Genomic DNA, 21077 nt, shown 5'->3' on the forward strand with positions numbered 1-21077 from the left:
CAGACGCATTGCTCCACACCTCTAGATAGCAGACTACTACTGCAGTTCTGACCTTAAGGCTGATTCCTACACTATATTGTAGAACTATAGTAATTATGTGGAATACATGTGGAATATTTCACACATTCCACCCAATGTTGGAATCAGGGCTTTGAACCGGTTCAAGGAACGAAAATGAAAACCGGGAACTTTTTGTATTTTACAGGGAACAGAAACTAAACCGGAAATGTTATTATTTTTTATGTTCTGGACCGGGAACACTTATTTAAAAATAATGGTAACCGGTTAATACCGGTTAATACCGTTCCTCAAACAAAACAAAAAAGGTAATTATTTTCCTGTGCACGTTACCATGACGGCTGAGGTTCATGTCCTGTGTGACATCAGACATTCTCTGACTGAATGGAGAGAGAGCTGTGGACTACTAAGTCTCCACATCTTAAACTAAAATGGGCACTCGGTAGAGCGCAAACCTTCGCCTACGCCACTTATTTTTTTCTGGCCATCTTCAGAGTGTGGGGCATAACATTCTCCAAATTTTGGTGTTAGTTTCATTGAAATGGGACCGGAATATCGTAATATTACATTTTTGGCCCAGTCTTGACCTCTTATTCAATTCAGCATGCACACGTTGTTCTGGCATATAGTGCTTGGCAAAGAAAAACGTTTTTGACCTTTTCGTGACCTTGACCTTGACCTTTGACCCAATCACTCCCAAAAAGTAATCGATTGTTCCTTGGGTCATGACCAATCATCCCAGTAAATTTCATAAAAATCGGCTCAATTTACGTTTTTGACCTTTTCGTGACCTTGTCCTTGACCTTTGACCCAATCACTCCCAAAAAGTAATGGATTGTTCCTTGGGTCATGACCAATCATCCCAGTAAATGTCATAAAAATCGGCTCAATTTACGTTTTTGACCTTTTCGTGACCTCGACCTTGACCTTTGACCCAATCACTCCCAAAAAGTAATCGATTGTTCCTTGGGTCATGACCAATCATCCCAGTAAATGTCATAAAAATCGGCTCAATTTACGTTTTTGACCTTTTCGTGACCTCGACCTTGACCTTTGACCCAATCACTCCCAAAAAGTAATCGATTGTTCCTTGGGTCATGACCAATCATCCCACTAAATTTCATAAAAATCGGCTCAATTTACGTTTTTGACTTTGTGACCTTGACCTTGACCTTTGACCCAATCACTCCCAAAAACTAATCGATTGTTCCTTGGGTCATGACCAATCATCCCACTAAATTTCATAAAAATCGGTTCAGTTCTGACTGAGTTATGCGAAGTACAAACAAACAAACAAACAAACATATTCACAAATAAATAAATACACGGCGGGCAAAACATAACCTTCTGGCGAAGGTAATAAATAAATACACGGCGGGCAAAACATAACCTTCTGGCGAAGGTAATAATAAGAGAAACCACTGTCATACAAAAGGGGAGAGTTTCCATTGCATCATTGTAAGACATTGCAGAGAAGCGTGTGTAAAGCGCACCGAAAATGTTCGACGTTATTGGGCATCCATGGCCGCTTCAAATATGCACAAACTCACAATGTCTGTCATAGCGCTCCCCGTGACCCAAGTCAGCGTGGAGCATGCATTTTCATCATTAATGTTTATTTTCCGCTTCTCCGTTTAGGTCGTCCCTGAATGACAAAATTCTGGAGGATATTCTTTTCATCTGCTTGAATGTTATAATTCCGTTTCTGTTCGGAACGGAACGTTTGGAAAAAAATAATGGTTCAAAGCCCTGGTTGGAATACATGTTGAAGGTTAGAGCATAAGGAAGGAAAAAACGGATGCAGATGTCCTTAAGCCATATTCAACGTCTTACGTCAGGCTTTTCTATACAAAATGTTCCAAACAATATTGAATTATACTTTGCATAAAGACCATAAAGACTTTGTAGTACATCCTTCCTTACAAACACAGTGAGCATCTGGGAGCATCCAAGTATTGTCAGCTCCATTTAGAAGACCAATACAGCGATTGATTATGTACATGTATTCATAATCGTTATGTACACAGCCTGCCCATGTGGCTTCGTACAGTATTGAAAAATAAAACGAGAAAAGCTTTTAAAAATACACAACCGCAAAAACTGAAGATAAAAAAGCAAAAAATGGTGATCCATGAAGTATCTGAATGGAAGTAGATCAATACTGTCTACTGTTACTAGTACTGGTAGTCACTGTGACCCCTTCTGAAGCATGTGCTGATGGCCACTTTACTGTTAGGAATCAATTCAGAGTGTCCTTGCACGTACAGTAAAGTACAGCTGAGCTGACTGACAGTAGATCTGATGTACTCATGAGGGGATGCTGAGCACTTCAGTAGGCCTACGGCTGTTGCTGTTAGTAGTACACTTGATGTTTCACTTGCACCACATGGATGCCATGGATGTTTCGGTTTACCAGAGGTGTCAAAGTGAAAGTAAAAGTAAAAAAAGAACCACAATTTTCTTCCAACACAGGTAACTTATTTGAATAACCAGTAGACCTGTGTACTTGTCTTGTGATCAGCTACATTTGTGCTGGTCGGATCAAATTTGTGATGGGTGCTTGTTAGGTTTTTAGTGTTTTTCAGTAACAACATAGTCTATCCACCTCATTGGGTACAATGGAGTAAATGGTGTAACAGCTATGTAATATCATGGGCTAGTGTTGTACTTAAACCACAAATTTACTTTTACCTTTGACACCTCTGCTGTTTACTAATCTACTCTGACACAGTATCATATCAAACTGCAGCTAAGGCACAGACGAGATAACTAGATCTACACTAGAAGTAGAACCCATGTGTACCTCGCTCAAGTCGGATTGTTCTTGAAGCCACCTCTTCAGAGTATGGCCTACTTCCATACCGTGGTTTCCTTCAGCACTTTATAGTACTGAAACTAACAACTTCAAGCTCCTTGACAACTAGCAACTCCAAGTTTGACACGAATTCCTCATGAAACTCCACAGCATAGATAGGTTTCCTGTTTACAAACATTCGCACTGTGAGGAGGGGCAAGATGCTAAGCATGTTTTGGTTAACAGCAGTTTCCAACAATAAGAGGTTGAAGAGGGAAGGGACCCTTGGCTACGCACGCAGACAGGAATGTTCACAAACGGAAAACACATGTTATTACATTACATTGCATTTGGCAGATGCTTTATAACCAAAGCGATTTACAAACGAGGACATAATCATAGCCAACATCACTAGCAGATACAAAGTGCACCAGAAATATGCAGAACAACAAGTGCAGATGCAAGGAAGGGTTAGTTAGTTGTATAGCCCTTCCAAACAGTCACACGTCTCTCATACCGGCTAACCTCCCAGCCACCTTGACTAATGTTCTGCAAGCACCACTGCATACTGTGCTTCAATACACACCAGAGCCAACATTGCATTAGCATTCAAGCAGGAAACCTGTGCAGTGCACCCTAGCCTGATTATAATTGACTCTCAAATCTCTTCGAGATTTGGTCTGACCAAGAGAATAACAATAAACATTTCCCAAACGGCATGGTTAACCCGCCGTTTGCTACTGGTTGACTGGTTTCCAGCAAAGTGGGTGGAGTTCCCGATTTTTCAGGATTTTTACATTGCTCAAGGCCTGACAAGAAGCAACGCAGAAGGTGTTGCGTCACTAGGGGGGCGCGACCTGGCTAGGAAAACTGTGCAGTACAACAGAACTAATCACCAGCACAGTGCAAAACATTTGTTCATGACTTAATGTCATTAGCAAATACAACTTACACGTACCATGTGATATTCCTGTGATATGATATGTAGAGCTTAATAAGGTTCAATCACTTTTTTTTTAATGTCTTTGTGGGGTTTATGTGCCCCAATAATGTAATTCATGCCATGCATCATTAAAAAGTCAGTCTGGTATACACTTCAGTCAGGCCAAGCTGAGGTGTGAATGAGGTGATGGCTGAGGAGATGTTACTGTACATGTTCTCTCTCCGTTGTTTGGCTCTCACCTCTTTTGGCTACCGCTACCCTGTGAGCCTCAGTTTCCACAATAGACGTCCCACCTTTCACACAACACACCACAAACTGTCAAACACTCAACAACACAAGGATGCAATACATGGGTTCTAAATTTTGTTTATAACCTGACTGCGTGAACCTAGCTGCGCACAACTCAACCTCTGATTGTTGGAAACCACTGTCGGTCAAAAATATAGCTCACGTGGTTGGCTGCCAGTGTCTTGCCCCTCCTCATAACATCGTGTTGATAAACACTGAGAACCCATGTATACTGGAGAGACCTCCTTGAGAGGAAAAAATCAGCTTCAGCTTGTGTGGTTTTGAGAAAGTGCATCACCTTCCTTGAACAGGTAAGCAATACCACCAAAAAAAAAGAAGAAGAAATGACAAATCAAGTTAAGGAAACAAAAAGTGGGGACAGACGCTTAAACGAATCTCGAACCCGGTTTATTATACTGTATGTGTGAAGAAAACAAACATTCACTGAATGCTGTGGGTGACAGCAACTGTCAAGATGTGTGAGTGTGTGTGTGTGTGTGTGTGTGTGTGTGTGTGTGTGTGTGTGTGTGTGTGTGTGTGTGTGTGTGTGTGTGTGTGTGTGTGTGTGTGTGTGTGTGTGTGTGTGTGTGTGTGTCTTTCTATGCTGTTGTGTACAGAGCATGCGGATGGCAGCAAAAAGGAGGTAAAAGCATGAATGCAAACGGGTAAAGAGCACAAGCAGAGTCAAGAGAAAATAACATTCATTATTCCAGACATGGAAAAAGGACAAGGTCACTTAAGAAAAGTGAGGAGAAAAGAGGATGAGCTGAGAGCGAGAGTGAGAGAGATAGTGAAAGAGAGGGACCATGAAAGAAAGAGAGAGGGGGGCGCTGGAAGCGTGTTTAAGTTCATTTCCAGCTTTTTGACGCATGTCCTTAAAAAAACTAGCCGTCGGCAATGCATGGTCAAGGGGTGAAAGTGTAATAAAAAGGCGCCCTAACCCTCTTTTTTTCCCCTTTATTTTTTCCTGGAGGTGCTATTGATGTAGATTTCTGGAAGATGGGCGAGAGAGAGAAGAGAAAAAGACAGAGAGCGAGAGAGAGAGAGAGAGAGAGAGAGAGAGAGAGAGAGAGAGAGAGAGAGAGAGGAGAAGAAAAAAAGGGCTTCCCGTGATGGACGACACAAAAGGGGAAGTGCGCGTCTTTAGAAGAAGTGCATCCAACGCCGCCTGCCTGCCCCTTGGCGGGCGCGTCCTTCCCTCTCCCGAGAAGAGCATTAGCGCATTAGCGCATTAGCGCATTAGCGATCACTTCCATCCATCAGCGCCGCCATTTCATTTCAGGCCGACCCGAGTACCATACCGACGCATCGCTCTAGTGCCATGTAGACAACAGACCTCAGACTGCTGCGGAGGACAGCTGACTTCAGACAGAGAAAAGCCTGCCTGGCTGGTTAGATGGCGAGATGGCGAGATGGCTGGCTGGTTGAATGGGTGGATAGTGTGTAGCCGCAAGCGATTGGAATTTACTGGGGGGGGGGGCATTTGTTAGTTCCACTGACTGTCGCTTTTGTACAAGTTATCAAAAGGGTGGCAGAAGCGCAATCGCAATCCACCAATCGAGGAACACATCGCCAATGGCTTGCTCGCACTTTAGCATTTTTCTTCATCCCCTCTCGCCCCCCCCCCCCCCCACCCCCAACACACACCAAAAACCCCTCACAATCACCCCACCTCACCCGGCACCCTTGACAAAAGTGTCTGACCGATAAACCCCTGTTAACTCCTTTGTAACACCCCCCACCCCACCTACCCACCCCCAAAACCCACACCCCATCCTTTTAATTCCGATGTAGGTCATTTTACATTCATTTGCAACAAAAAACGCGTCGGTCGCTTCTCCTTAATGCAATTTGGTAGGAAAAGGGGAACAAAGTGGGGATAGGGAACACTGGGACACACACGCACAATGAGAATGAGAATGGGGGCTGGGGGGCCACTAAGATGCCAGGGCCGCGATAGGAGACAAAGGGGATATAGATTAACGGCCATAATAGAGTGACCAAGAGTGTGGTATTGATCTGAGGAGTGCAAGCCAAGGCCCAGGCGACGGAGGAAGCTGTATTGATCCGTGTCATCTTTAACTTCTACTTATTATTATCCACTGACGAAGAAAACGGGGCCGAGGAGGAGGCAAAGGGCGGGGTGGCGCAAGGCGATTCCCTCTGTGTAATTGTGTATGTTTGTATGTGCGTGTGTGTGTGTTTGTGTGTGCGTGTGTATGTGGTGTGGTGTCATTGACTGTGTGTGTGTGTGGTTACCCTCTGTGTTTGTGGTAGTGTGCCTTTGTGCATTTGTGTTTTGTGTGTGTGCGCGTGTGTGTGCGTGTGTGTGTGTGTGTGTGTGTGTGTGTGTGTGTGTGTGTGTGTGTGTGTGTGTGTGTGTGTGTGTGTGTGTGTGTGTGTGTGTGTGTGTGTGTGTGCGTGTATGTGTGTGTGTCCACTCTCCGTGGAGTGGAAGAGAAGGGGAATGGGTTATTTAATCAGAGTTGCGGACATAGATATGTATGTTTGTGTGTGTGTGAGCAGGCGTGTGTGTGTGTGTGTACGGCACACGCATGTGTGTGTGTGTGTGTGTGTGTGTGTGTGTGTGTACGTGTGTACGTGTGTACGTGTGTACGTGTGTTTTAGTGTGTCTCCTCAGTCCAACAGGCCAGGCGGGCTCCGTGTCCATCCCGTGTGTGTGTGTGTGTGTGTGTGTGTGTGTGTGTGTGTGTGTGTGTGTGTGTGTGTGTGTGTGTGTGTGTGTGTGTGTGTGTGTGTGTGTATGTGTGTGAATACGTGTTCGCGTGTGTCACCGCTGCTTGTCATATCCATGTGACATGCGGTTCTCAGGTGGGTGGGTGTGTATGACAGGCCATCGAGCACTCTGTATGCGAGTGAGTGAGTGAGCTGAGAGCTCAGCGGGGCAGCCGTGCAGGTAAGATGGACAGACACTGGATAAGACGGGCAATGGCACAGGCACACACGCACTCTGGGTTTTAGGGGAAGCTTCAGCACCCTTCACCAGAAACAGATCAGTATAGACAAGGGGAGGGGGGGGATCAGGTGCCAAATCTGAGTTTGACACCACACACACACAAACAAACTCACACACACAGAAACAAAATCACTCAAACACAAACAAACAAACAGGCACGCACGCACCAACGCACGCACGCGCATGCGTACATGGGTACGAGAAACACACGCACACGCACACGCACACACACACACACACACGCACACACACACACACACACACACACACACACACACACACACACACACACACGCACACACACACACACACGCACACACACACACACGCACACACACACACACACACACACACCAATCCTCTTTCTCGGTATGTGAAGTTGTCTCCTGTCACTTGTGTTCATGTTAAAGTAATGGCCATCATACAGCATGCTCCGGACCTGCGGTGTTGTTTGACGGGAGGGGAGGGGAGGAAGACTGAGGGTTTTGGACAAGGCCAGCTCTGGGACGATTTCATTTCAAACACGTCCTGGCACATCAGCACGGACAGACGAGACTTCACATGACCCCTTCACAAAATAGAGCACAGAGCCTCACTTCTTAAAAAACAAAAAAAACCCGGAACAATGTCTAAAGGCTGCATTTGTGTGTGTGTGTGTGTGTGTGTGTGTGTGTGTGTGTGTGTGTGTGTGTGTGTGTGTGTGTGTGTGTGTGTGTGTGTGTGTGTGTGTGTGTGTGTGTACATTCGTCTGTGTATGTGTGCATGAATGTCTGTCCATGTGTTGATGTAAAAGTAGTAAGTTACAGTGAGTCTTTCTGATAATAAATAAACTTTTTCTCATTCTGAAAAGCGATTGCAATCCTCCAGCAAATAGACAGACAACAACAGCCGCAATGACAAACAATCTATCCACAAAATTGTCCAGCGCAACCAAAGAAAAAAGGAACGTGACGCGAGACAAGAGACCTTGAGCAATGAAAACATATTTTTGTGTGTGGGCTTTTCAAGATGTGAGCTTTTTAACGTCAACGATAACACAGCAGATGTGAGAAATTGGGATTCTGCCGTTTGCAGTTCAGCGCACACACTCGGATGCAAGCGTTGTGTGTGTGGGTGTGTGTGAGTGTGAGTGTGAATGTGTGTGTGTGTCTGTGTGTGTGCAACTCCCTCCCTTCACAAATCAATATTTACAAACGTGTGCTGTCTTTCTCATGGCAAGAACTGATCAGCCAAGACCATGGTGCCAGAAAATGCTGCTAGCAACAACATCTAAGAAACACCTTAAATAAATGATACATACAACATCCAAGAAAAGATGCGCTGAAAGTAATGATATATTGCCTATGCTTACTGTATGATGCATTTGACATTGAACCAATATTATGATCATTTTAAAAATGCATGAAAAAAGATAGCCAAGTTAAACAGCAATGTTTAAGAAATGAATGCAGCATGTTACCAAATCATTTAAAAGTTGGTTAATAGCAGTCAATGAAAATGCTGTGCATCTGTTTCACTGTAGTGTATATGCATGCGTGATGCATAGCTTGTTTTCCATGTTTTACTGTAATGTTACTCACCAGAAGGCAGTTTTATACAGTATTTTAGCAGTCTAACTGAAATGTTGAAATGGCATTCTTTGTGTATGTTGATGTCACTCGTGTGAGCTATATATGGTTAATATACTGTATGTGCAATGATGTGAGTAATGTTGCGTGTAATGTCTTCTGTATTATGTTTATGCTACTTGACAACTTAATTTCCCCCTGGGATCAATAAAATATACTCTACTCTACTCTACTATACTCTACTCTACTCTACTCTATGTTGATGTCAGTAAACCTGTGAGTGTATGACTAGTGTATGTTGATGGCAGTAAGTCAGTGGGTGTATAACTACAGTATGTTGATATAAGTAAACCTGTGAGTGTATGACTATAGTATGTCGATCAGTAAATCTCTGAGTGTATGACCATGTCAATGTCAGTACGTCTGTGGGTATATTGTAAGACTATATTGATTTCAGTAAGTCTGTCAGTGTATGACTATATTGATGTCAGTAAGTCTGTCAGTGTATGACTATATTGATGTCAGTAAACCTGTGAGTGTATGGCTATGTTGATATCAGACAGTGAGCCTGTGAGTGTACTCAATGACTGTGTCAAAGTGTCCCCATAGAGAGCCTGCTCTCCTGTGGACCTACTGAGCAGGGAGACAGCGGTGTCCTTCTGTGGTACTCCTCCTCCTCCTCTGTGGTTGTGGCGTTGGTTCTGTGTGGGGGCCACGGGCTTGTAGGACTGGCCGGTGGCCCGGTACATGGCCTGAACCCACAGCACGCGGTCCTGCTCGTCATCACTGGCAAACACCACCTGGTCCCCCTCCTTCACCGCGCTGAAGAACATGCGCCCACCCTGCAGTCCTGGGGGGCGGGGACATGCGGAAACGGTTGCACGCACGCACGCACGCACGCACGCACGCACGCACGCACGCACGCACGCACGCACGCACGCACGCACACACACCAGCCATTGGAGTTAAAATACAGTGAAACATTATTGCAATATTAAGTGACTGAAGTGAAAATGATATACATCTGCTTATCAGTTTAGGATTAACTGCTCTTGTTTTGTGATAGCGAATGGACAAGTCTTGATAACTTACACTTGAAAACCTTTTATGACATTATGATATTTTATGGCATTTTTGACTCTTTAAGCAGTGTAGTACAGTAAATGTGTAGCATATAGATGTACAAACACCATGATTTGGTTTCAGAGCAGAGTAACAAGAGTAATACAAATGTCATCATTTTTTCATAATTTAAAACTGCCATTAACAATAACTGAGTGTAGAAAACAATTAGGTTCTCCATTATGATAGCCCTGTACTAAGAAATGTTATGCTTTATTTTTGCATCCTAATGGCATTTATTAATCTAAATAAAAGTGATCCTTAAATGAGGGAAATGCACATCTTGTTAAAACATCAACATATTTTGGAATGTGTTAAGTCTTGGCAGAGCTAGTAAATGAATTTCTTCTGTTTGTTCAAATTCAGCCCCAAAGCCCCGAAAATGATTAGTAAATTAATTTTTCCAACTTGTTCAAATTCAGCCCCAAAGCCCCAAAAATGTTTTCAACAATTACAACTAGAGCAGTGCTCATCAGGCAAGCAGACCACACCTGGTTGGGGATCTGAGTAATCCACAGTGTAGCCTTCCAGCTGCATCAGCTCCTGCGGCTCCGACTTCTTCTCCCGGTAACTGCACATAGCAAACGTGTACTGACTGACCTAGGGGAGAAAAAAAATCAATAAAGTTGACGGGAGTTTTATTTATCTATTTATTTTTTGCTGAAACAGGTCACAATATTTTTGAAGAACGACAAAGCTTTAAGACCAGGGACCAGCTGAGAAATGATACAAAGAAATTTGGGAACATGAGCTAATTTAAGACTTGAGCCATGTGGTATCTATCAGTCAATCAAACAATCAAACAATCAATCAATCAATCAAAATAATTTATAAAGCACAAACAAAACTGTCCTTCAATGTGCCAAAGCCGGTGTAGGCCTACCTGCACAAGGACGAAATATCGTCTTTTCCATCTCTTCCAAACTCGCTGGCCCAGTGCATACAAAAACCTACGGAGATAAAAGCTCTGTGAGGAACAGAGGAACAGGATCTATTTTATGATTTTTTTAAGTGTGTGTGTGTGCATGAGTGTGCGTGTGTGTGCGCGCGTGGGTGCGTGCGTGCGTGCGTGTATACCTGAACGAATGCTCCTATTTTATTGTATTTTATGTTTTTCACCTGCTCAGGGACTTCAGATGGAAACTAGCTTCTACGCTATAATTTGGTGCAGTGCATGTCATCTCTTCACTTTGTAACTAATGTACTCTGCACATGGTCCCAAACTAAATAAACCAGTTTTTAAAAAAGAAAAGAAATAAAACAATACATTATATTCACTTGTTTTGCGCATCTCATAGGGGTTCATCCTTTAAATTGTATACCACCAATATGAATTCTGTTGATAACAAATCAACAGAAATTGTGATATGGAATTGGGAATTAAAACGTCCTTCAAACATGAATAGATAGATAGGCCTAAACCAAAGGTGGTAGACTGATGAATATCAGCATCAACTGGAACTCACAAATTTCACAATTTATGGTATTACAGACTTACATAAGGTAAATCATCGTCCGTAGAGGAAGACAATTGTAATTCCTCACTCACAACATTAAAAAGGCTAAAGAGAGAGAGAGAGAGAGAGAGAGAGAGAGAGAGAGAGAGAGAGAGAGAGAGAGAGGTGGTGACGGTGGGGGTGTAGATGAGTGGGTTAGACAAATCAATACATGAGACACTTTTGAAAGGGAGACGAGTTAACAGAAGCGACCGAGAGGCACCCCCCCCCAGTCAAGGTTGAAAGAGCAATGAATTCAGTCTGTGAAAATTTGGGCCATTCTGTGAGGGAGTTCTGTTAGCATGTTGCAGGGGTAATCATCCACTTGTGAAAATGATTTTCAGTTCACTCTCCGGCACCTTTTCGACATTCATGATCCCATTTAGCCGACAACAATACCGGGCTCGGGGAAAGCTGAGGCAGCCCCGGTCGTGTCAACCAATAGGACAACCGAGCCACAGGCACTTTTCAGCCTCTGCGAGGGGAGCATGCGGGCATACAGCTGCCAAGGGATAATGAATCATCTTTCTTTACAAAAGCTTTCAAGGCGCTCGCTCGCACCACGTTTAAAAGCATTTGGATGTTTGAGCGAGGTTAAAAACAGAGGAGGTCATCAATTAAAGGGAAATGAAAAAGGAGTTTCATGGCTGCTAATTTGTAAAATATACTATACTATACTACAGCGACCAATGGAATCACCGCATGCAAAAGTCCTGTGGTGGCAACCACATTTTATAATAAGGACTGATAAATGTGACAGTTAACCTACATATTATATGAAAATGTTATTATACACACAATATTTCTGTTAAGTCAGGAGAAGAGACAATTTAGAGACAATCATTTTCATTTAAAAAAAAACAAACTAAAAAAACACCAAAAAAACAAAAACAAAGAATGTGCAGGAAAACAGTGGGCTTTTATTATTGTCTACGCCCGAGTTGCATATTTTTTTTCTATGCAAATAAAAAAAAATTACAACAACAATCTGCAAAGACACAGATTTTGAAACCTTATGGACAGAAAAAATAAAAACAAAACAAAACATAGCACATGACAAATTACAGGCCTAGAAATAAACTTCACATCTACAAATTACAAACTAATGTCTTTTATTACTGTCTTATCATTATGATTGGGCTGGTGCCTGGAGGAGGTGATGCCATTTACGTGGGAACATCCCGCCCCTGTGGTCGCTCCATTGCATTGCAGCACACCGGGCAGAATAATGGAGTGGCCCTATCATGAGGAAATGTGGCAGTAGCCACACAGAAAGGGAATGTTGTTTTTCCCCCCTGAAGTGATGGGTTTATACCATAACATATATATAAACACAATATAAAAGACATACACATGCATATTTTTTTTGCAATGTATCATTTTGAGATCTGCCTTCAATCAGTGTCCTTGAATCACACACATCGTAAACCAGACAAAAAGTCACCCACTGTGCTTGTCAATATAATACTGTATATGCAGAGCTGAATATAATGCATACCACACTGGCACAGCACTTCAATGGCACTTAGTGTACATGCCAAACAGCATGCAAATGGCAGGGGCAAAACTGAAATCATGAAAGAAACCAAGGAATTGAGAGAGAGAGAGAGAGAGAGAGAGAGAGAGAGAGAGAGAGAGAGAGAGAGAGAGAGAGAGAGAGAGAGAGAGAGAGACGTGTGTGTGTGTGTGTGTGTGTGTGTGTTTGAAAGGGGGGGGCGGGACTCCAAGAGAGAGAGAGAGAGAGAGAGAGAGAGAGAGAGAGAGAGAGAGAGAGAGAGACAGTGTGAGAGAGAGAGAGAGAGAGAGAGAGAGAGAGAGAGAGAGAGAGAGAGAGAGAGAGAGGGAGTTAGAAAGAAAGAGAGAGGGGGGCATGAGAGCCTGTGTGGTCCCTCTCTTCTTCCCTGTGCTGGCAGGCTGCCTGCTCTGCTGAGCGCCATGGAGCTGAGAGGAGAGGGCCAGGATGAAAAGCCTTGAGTCTCAGGCTCCCTGCACTATGCCCATCCTAGCCCAGTCCAGTGCAGCCCAGCCCAGCCCAGCCCAGCCCAGCCCTTCCCTGCCCATCCCTTCCCTGCCCATCCCATCCCATCCCATCCCATCCCATCCCAGTCCACCCCAGCTCGGCCCAGATCGGCCCAGATCAGCCCAGCCCAGCCCAGCCCAGCCCAGCCCATCCCTGCCCTGCCCTGCCCATCCCATCCCATCCCTTCCCTTCCCATCCCATCCCATCCCATCCCAGTCCACCCCACCCCAGCTCAGCCCAGACCAGCCCAGCCCAGCCCAGCCCAGCCCAGCCCACCCCAGCCCAGCCCAGCCCATCCCATCCCACACCAGCCAGGCCCAGCCCAGCACAGCCCAGCACAGCACAGCACAGCCCAACTCAGCCCAGCCCAGCCCAGCCCAGTCCAGCCCAACCCAGCCCAGCCCAGCCCAGCCCAGCCCAGCCCAGCCGGGCTCCTGAGCATAGCGCTCATCAACAGATGGCTCCTTTTAATGGGGATCGCTCAACCTGAAAATCTCCCCAGATTCCCTCCTTTTCATCTCTCCACACCCCTCCCTCTCTCTACTCCATGTACATGTACATGTACATGTACATGTACATGTCTGTTTGAGTGTGTGTGTGTGTGTGTGTGTGTGTGTGTGTGTGTGTGTGTGTGTGTGTGTGTGTGTGTGTGTGTGTGTGTGTGTGTGTGTGTGTGTGTGTGTGTGTGTGTGTGTGTGTGTGTGTGTGTGTGTGTGTGTGTGTGTGTGTGTGTGTGTGTGTGTGCATCTGCATAGATACTGCATGGTCCAGTAGGCGATTGTGCTGTGCAATAGTGCTGTGCTGTGCTGTGGTGCAGTGGTGGTGTGGTGTGGTGTGGTGTGGTGTGCTGCTCTGCCTAAAGAGGTAATTAGCCCGTGGAGAGGCGGCTGCCAATTAGGGGAGAGAGCTGTCGACCAATTAGAGGGCAGCAGGAAGGGGGCCAGACCCAACACCTCTGACCCTTGCTCACACTGAAGCCGCTGCCGGCCCACACACGCACACACACACGCACACACAAATACACACAGCCTGGGAACAAGAGCTCTCTCTCTATCTCTCTCTCTCTCTCTCTCTCTCTCTCTCTCTCTCTCGCACGCGCACGCGCACGCACAGCCTGGGAAGAAGAGCTCTCTCTCTCTCTCTCTCTCTCTCTCTCTCTCTCTCTCTCACACGCGCATGTACGCACACGCGCACGCACACACACACACACACACACAGACACACTTCATGTGCAGATTTCACACAGGCAGGGTTGAGTGTTGAGGAAAAGTACTGGGATTATCACCATATGGCCTCAAGTACATAGTGACATACAGAAGACAATATTCTTGACAATTTGTTCCACATAAGGGAAAGGGCAGCAAAGGAATAAGTCTTGAGTACTGAAGTGATCAAATTATCGAGAGAACACAGTATCACAAATGAGAGAAAAATCAACATAACATATATTGGTCTCTTACACAAGTCCTGTCAAAATCTCTGTCATGCCATTCCACCAGTGGAACACTGTGATAACCATTGAAAAAGCTTTACTACCATAGCACTACACCACTATGACAGTGCACATGGCCTTTGGTGACACAGTACGACTTCAGTCATTGCCAGTTTGGTAGCAGCCAGTTTATAACAGGGGCCGTGTCTTACTGGGTTAATTTGACTGTTTCAGACGGATTCATCTCTGGACCACTACTGCTTTGAAAAGTAAAGCAGACTTTGGATAGCTGTATCCTGTCCTCTACTCCCCCCTAGTGGTCAAGATTTGCATTACATCGGGGACATTTCAAGCCAACATTTAAATCACTACTTCTCTCTGTTGTACTTACTGCTCAGCGCTCAAATAATGATAAAGTGCTTCATGGTTACTGATTCAAATAATGCCAGTGCCAATGATTATCACCATCTTTTAGTACTGTTACTTACAGAACATAAAGAACATTGTATTCCTCATGATAATTTAGGAACATGGGTTTCAGTTGAGGATCTTTGTCTATTCTAATGACAATCCCATATCACTCATGACTACAACAGGGTGATTTGCTTCAACAATTTGAGCCCTCAGGGGGCGTAGTCAAAAATACAGCTGAGAGGGTGCGGAGCTTAGTTGCCTTTGGGGGGCATTGGTCTATCTTACTTTTTAATACTAAGGGGGACATTGAAAGACTTATGATGACGTCATATGCCTAAAGGCTTATGATGAGGTCCAGGGGGCGTTTGATTAAACAAAAAATGGTTGAGAATCACTGCTCTATTACATTACATTGCATTTCACATTGCTGACACTTGAATCCAAAGAGATAAGGGACTGGTGCGCTGGAAGAAAAATTCCCCATGGCCCTCCCCCCACTTCAATTTTGTTTTCCCATGGCCCTCCCCCTACAGGTACAAAAATGTAATATGTAAAATTGGTAGATGAACAACCATCATGAGAACAGTCAGATACGTAGCCTACATCAAGGGCGGTTGTCTGCACTATTATGTGCTATCGATATCAGTGGATACCTATGAGAAGCCGCTAGAATCTACCTCTGCGGCTGCATGGGATGCCTTTTAACTCCACTGTCACCAAGACAAATTGCCTTCACTATTGTTTTTACGTGTTAAGTAAAAAAAAATAAATAAATAAATAATAATAATAATAATAATAAAAACTTCCATTTCAATACCAATGTCCGAGTTGTACTGTAAACTACAAAGTGGAGAGAGTGTCCCCACCGCAGCTTCAATATTTCCCAAGGATTGATACTTTGCTACAATGCTAAATTCAGTTTTTTTTTCCCATGGCCCTCCCCCTAACTCCGATTTTTTTTTGCCATGGCCCTCCCCCCCACCTAATTTTTTTCATCATGCCCCCCCTACGCATAACATGAATGTAATACTATAATCCATGCTGTTATTCAGAGCTTGTACATTGAACACATCCAGAGGTCACATTATTGATATGCATGCATGGTCTGATTGACATTTACAGTCATTGCAATCGTACAGAGATTTCAGATACACATATCACTTCAACTCAATCTTGTACTACTGTTATACACTTGGTCAACCTTTTGGAATCAGCATCCTTTGTTTGATCAACTACTTCTGACTTACCTTTCACCATGACAAAATGGGAAGTATGAGTCTATATATAGCAGAAAATATACGTGACCATCGTAATGATGGTGGGAACATTGTCATGTTTTGTGTTCCACTTAAAATAAAATAAAAACCGACAATAAACACAGAATATAACAATGAGTAATATCATGCAATCATGCAATGCAAAGCTATTCCTTAGAGATAAATGGCTTTCTGTTTGAGAAATTTAGCTCCGAGAAGTGCATTGCATGATGGTACATGCTTGATGGTGCCTGATGGGTAAATGCACTTTGTGTAAGCACGCTTTGAATATATTTGGGTGAAGTACAATCATGGTGCACTTAGAAAAAGTATACTTCCAATATGTTAAAGTGATTAAAGTGATTAAAGCGCACTATAGAAAATCACACTTCGAAGACATTTGGGTGAAGTATAATCATAGTGCACTTTCAAAAAGTGCAAATGCAGTATGTTACAATACAATTTTAGTAAGTTCACTATTAGAACACTATTAGTATATTCCTCTACTAAATACACTTCAGCCAAACATCTTCTAAGTCCACTTTAAAGTAGGCTATGGTTGGCTAAGTGTACTTTCTTTGAGATCAACTTAATTACATCTAATTTTAAGTACACTTTAAATAAGCATATTGTAAACATACTTTTTCTTGGCACAAAAAGTATGAGTGCACTTTTAACATGCTAAGTACACTTCAGTCGTGCTTTCATTGTACCATATTGAACCACTTTTTCACCTGGGTGGTAAACCGCTCTTCCTTCCCACCTAGCAGAGTCGTGAATTGAACCACCAAACCCTCAAGCTAGCATGATTCCCTAACTGCTGACCACAACAGTTCTTTTTTTTAAATATAAGTCCAACCTAACTCCAACAACTAAAAGTGCAATCAATCGATTGAATCAAAATGTATTTATATAACACCATATCACAACTATACAGTAAACTCAAAATTATTTCACATACACATTCCCACATTCATAAACATACACACACACACACACACACACACACACACACACACACACACACACACACACACACACACACACACACACACACACACACACACACACACACACACACACACACACACACACACACACACAGATTGACGACAGAAGTTTAATTCAATATCTCGCAAAAGAGTGATTCAAAAGTCCTTTCTCATTTGCAATCAGGATGTTGAATGGGGGAAAGTCCCCCAAAAGTTGTTGTGCCTAAGCTGACAGCAGGGAAACTGTATTGTTTACTCCATTGAGGAGGGGCATCAGCAAAGTGCGAGGCCCCAAGCACTGGTCGAGGACAGGAGTTTGAATAATGAAATGTACCCATACTAAAAAATGGTCCTAAAAGATGGAGAGCTATTTTACTGCCTCTGAATTCTCAGTAAGATTATTTTATGCACTCTTCATTTAACTTCAAAATAATCTCAACAACAACACAACAAAAGAGGATAATGACACCTTTGGTATTACAGGCCTACTTGTGGTAAAGCTTTCTCTCTGCAGCAACGGAAGCCTGCAACGCTAGTGCAAAGAAAAAATATATCACCCAGGCTTTAATATTTAATTTCTTTCATTTTCAGCAAACAGCAACAAAACTGCTAGACTTTTCCATGAATAGGTATACTGTACACAAACCTGATGCATGATAGTCCTAATAGCAACATGCGGTTGAGCGGTGGGGAACCTTTTTCATTCGAGGGGCCACTCCAAATTCCTCCAAGGGCCATAAAAGTCCTCCAAGGGCCGTGTTATGAACACAAACCAGGATTTCCTCCTGCACTTTAGGCCTATATTGAAGGCAGCCACCTTTAAAACAGACCTCACCTTCTCTTGGTCCTCTGAATATAACTGAACTGAATTGCAAAGGTACTTTCTAAGATTCATTTACAAAATACGTCATATTTCATGTGAAGCTGCACAACATTAACAACATACGTTGTCCACCCCTGATGTAGTCCCTCCACAGACAGTAGTTGTCAATGTAACGTATACATATCGCCACTAGATGACCCCAGAGTGCCAAGAATCTATGGAGTGGAGTCAACTCTCTGGGGGCAAGTGGTTCTCAACCTTTTTTTTGAACAAATGCCGCTTTGAATTCATCCCCCCCCTATCCCATAAGCCAGCCAATGCCCTCACTCCAGTAATATCCTTCTCAACGCCCTCTCAGGGCTCTCTAACACCCCCTGGGGGGGCTGTAGGGCCCCCGCTGAGTAACATTAGAATACATGCTGCCAGCATTGAGTTAATAAATGTGCTAAAGCTAAAATAAAAAAACACTAATCTTTACAATGCAAGGCAAAATCCTTTAACATAATGAATTAGCCTCTGTTCTGTTATTTGTAGATCTGTCTCGAAGCGCTCTCCACATGTAGTCTACAGTTTCCTTGGACACGCGTACAGGTATGCAAGTATTTCCTCTAGAAAAAAAAACAGCACTGATGCAGTGAAGACATACAGTATGGCTTTTCAAACTGCCTGTTTTCTGCTGGGTCTACAGCTCGACACAGCGTGACTCGTCGCCCACTTTTTGCTTTTCGATAGGGCATGACACAGCTCAATCGTAAAGCAAAAAGTGGCGGCCGAGTCTCGCTGTGTCGAGCCGTAGGCCTACCAGAAAACTGGCAGTGGAAAAGAGACAATACAGTATGTTTGGGGATCAAATGTGTGTAAACCATCTTCAGAGGTTACAATCCTATTCCAAGGATTTGTTCCAGCCAATCAACTAACCAACCGACCCAACCACCCACAAACAGGGCTTCACATGAACTATTTCGCTCACTGACCACTGTGGGTAGTGCTTTTCCACGAGTCACCAGCCATTCAGCCATTTCACCAGCCACTGTTTCGTTATTTTTGTTCTCTTTACCATAATAGCGTACATGCATCTAAGCTTTGAAAATGAAGAGCTAAAACAAGAAGACAAACAGCAGAATGTAGGTTACCCTGATACGGCACACCCAAGAATAAGCTACTTGCCAAAGTGGCCAGTGACATTATTATTATCCACAATGTGTGGACCAACAACGGAGGTTTAGCAGCATTCGATCGGTTGGGAGGTGCCGATGACTAGTGCTGTCCACAGACCAACTCATCATCCATCAGTCAATTAAACAGCCAGTGAAACGGACTTGGTTTGTCCCCGCCATGGCTCTAACGTTAGGGCACTGCACTGCCACGCCGGTGACCTGGGTTTGATTCCAGCCCGGGTCATTTGCCCAACCCTCTCTATCTCTCTCTCTCTCTCTCACCACTTGTTTCCTGTCTCTCTCTCTCTCTCTCTCTCTCTCTCTCTCTCTCTCTCTCTCTCTCTCTCTCTCTCTCTCTCTCTCTGTCCTGTCGCAAATAAAAGCATACAAATATCTTTTCACAAGGACTTGGTTCAACATGTTCCACCTGTACACTTTAAATGTGATCGAGAAAGGGAAGCGAGCTACCCGACCTTGAACACACACCTCTAGGGTATCAAACAAGCACTCTAAGTGGTACACTGACCAGACTCATTGGTGTGGTAAGGTTACATTACATTACTTTACATTACATTACACTTAGCTGACTTTTTTTATCCAAAGCGACTTACAGTTATTTACAGGGTATTGGTTACAGTCCCTGTAGCAGTATTGGATTAGGTGCCTTGCTCAAGGGCAGCTCAGCCATAGACTGCAATAGGGAGTGGAAGGGCGGGATATTGGGGTTCGAACCTGCAACCCTCCAATCTGAGGCCCATCTGCTTAACCCTTAGGCCACAGCTACCCAAGGTAGCGCACCCACAACCTGCTATCACAGATGTCATGAAGGAGGCAATGGCAGAGCACAAGGTTGAAACGTCCAGTTGTATCATTACATAGCGAGTGAGTTAACTGAATAACTTTGCAGAGACACACATTACCCCCACTCTCAAGCAGCTTCACTGGCTCCCAGTGGTGTCACGCAGCACCTACAACATCCTACTCCTCACATACAAATCCCTCCATGCTCTTGCTCCCCAGTACCTCTGCCATCTCATCCAGCATCACTCCCAATCAAGGTCCCTGAGGTCCTCTGACATGGACCCACTTGTCATCCCCCGGTCCAGGCTACGGACTTTTGGCGACAAAGCCTTCTGTGTTACTGCCCCCACCCTTTGGAACAGTCTACCTCTCCATATTCGCCAAGCCCCAACACTGGCTATGTTCGAAAAGCACCTGAAATCATATTTATTCACTGAGGCCTATGGTCCTTACCACTCAGCCCCCTCAACCCCACTTCTACACCCTACTCTCTTCTCCCTATATTCCCTTGCCTCATCTCCTTTTGTAAAGCGACCTTGGGTTACTTGAAAGACGCTAAATAAAACTAAGTCATTATTATTATTATTATTATTGTTATTATTATTATTATTATTATTATTATTATTATTATTGTGCAAGACAGAAGGAATCCGAGGCACTGCATTGTGGCCAAATGAATAGTATAATAATACAAAATTCAACCTAGAGTGCCTTGGATTTCTTCAATGTTGCAAAAGTTTGAGAGTCCCCCCACCGATGAGCACCAAGAAAAAATGGGTGAGCACCCTGAGGCACTCCAACTTTCTGATTGTTTTCTGACTACTCTGCAGAGGCTTGCTGATTAATGAACGATTGCAACCATGCACCATGACTTTGTGACTGGCATCCAAATGAAGTTTCTCTCATTAAAATCCATTTCATCACATTTCAGTCAGATCCAACATGAAAAAAATCCTGCCATGGACCGAAAAGTCAG

The 21077-nt window shown here is 43.9% G+C and overlaps 1 protein-coding gene across 3 annotated transcripts in view; it reads right to left on the reverse strand.

The window, feature by feature from the left end:
- The window catches only part of cadps2 (Ca++-dependent secretion activator 2), a 189101-nt gene that overhangs the window by 83211 nt on the left and 84813 nt on the right, over positions 1-21077 (reverse strand). For all 3 annotated transcript variants that reach the window (XM_063196999.1, XM_063196998.1, XM_063197000.1), the window contains exons 9-11: positions 10594-10660; positions 10202-10310; positions 9223-9438 (exon numbers count right to left, since the gene is read on the reverse strand). In XM_063196999.1, the coding sequence (XP_063053069.1) occupies positions 9223-9438; positions 10202-10310; positions 10594-10660 (392 nt within the window). The remainder of the gene's footprint in view (positions 1-9222; positions 9439-10201; positions 10311-10593; positions 10661-21077) is intronic.

This window comes from Engraulis encrasicolus, chromosome 4 (assembly GCF_034702125.1).
Source record: "Engraulis encrasicolus isolate BLACKSEA-1 chromosome 4, IST_EnEncr_1.0, whole genome shotgun sequence".
Taxonomy (NCBI): domain Eukaryota; kingdom Metazoa; phylum Chordata; class Actinopteri; order Clupeiformes; family Engraulidae; genus Engraulis; species Engraulis encrasicolus.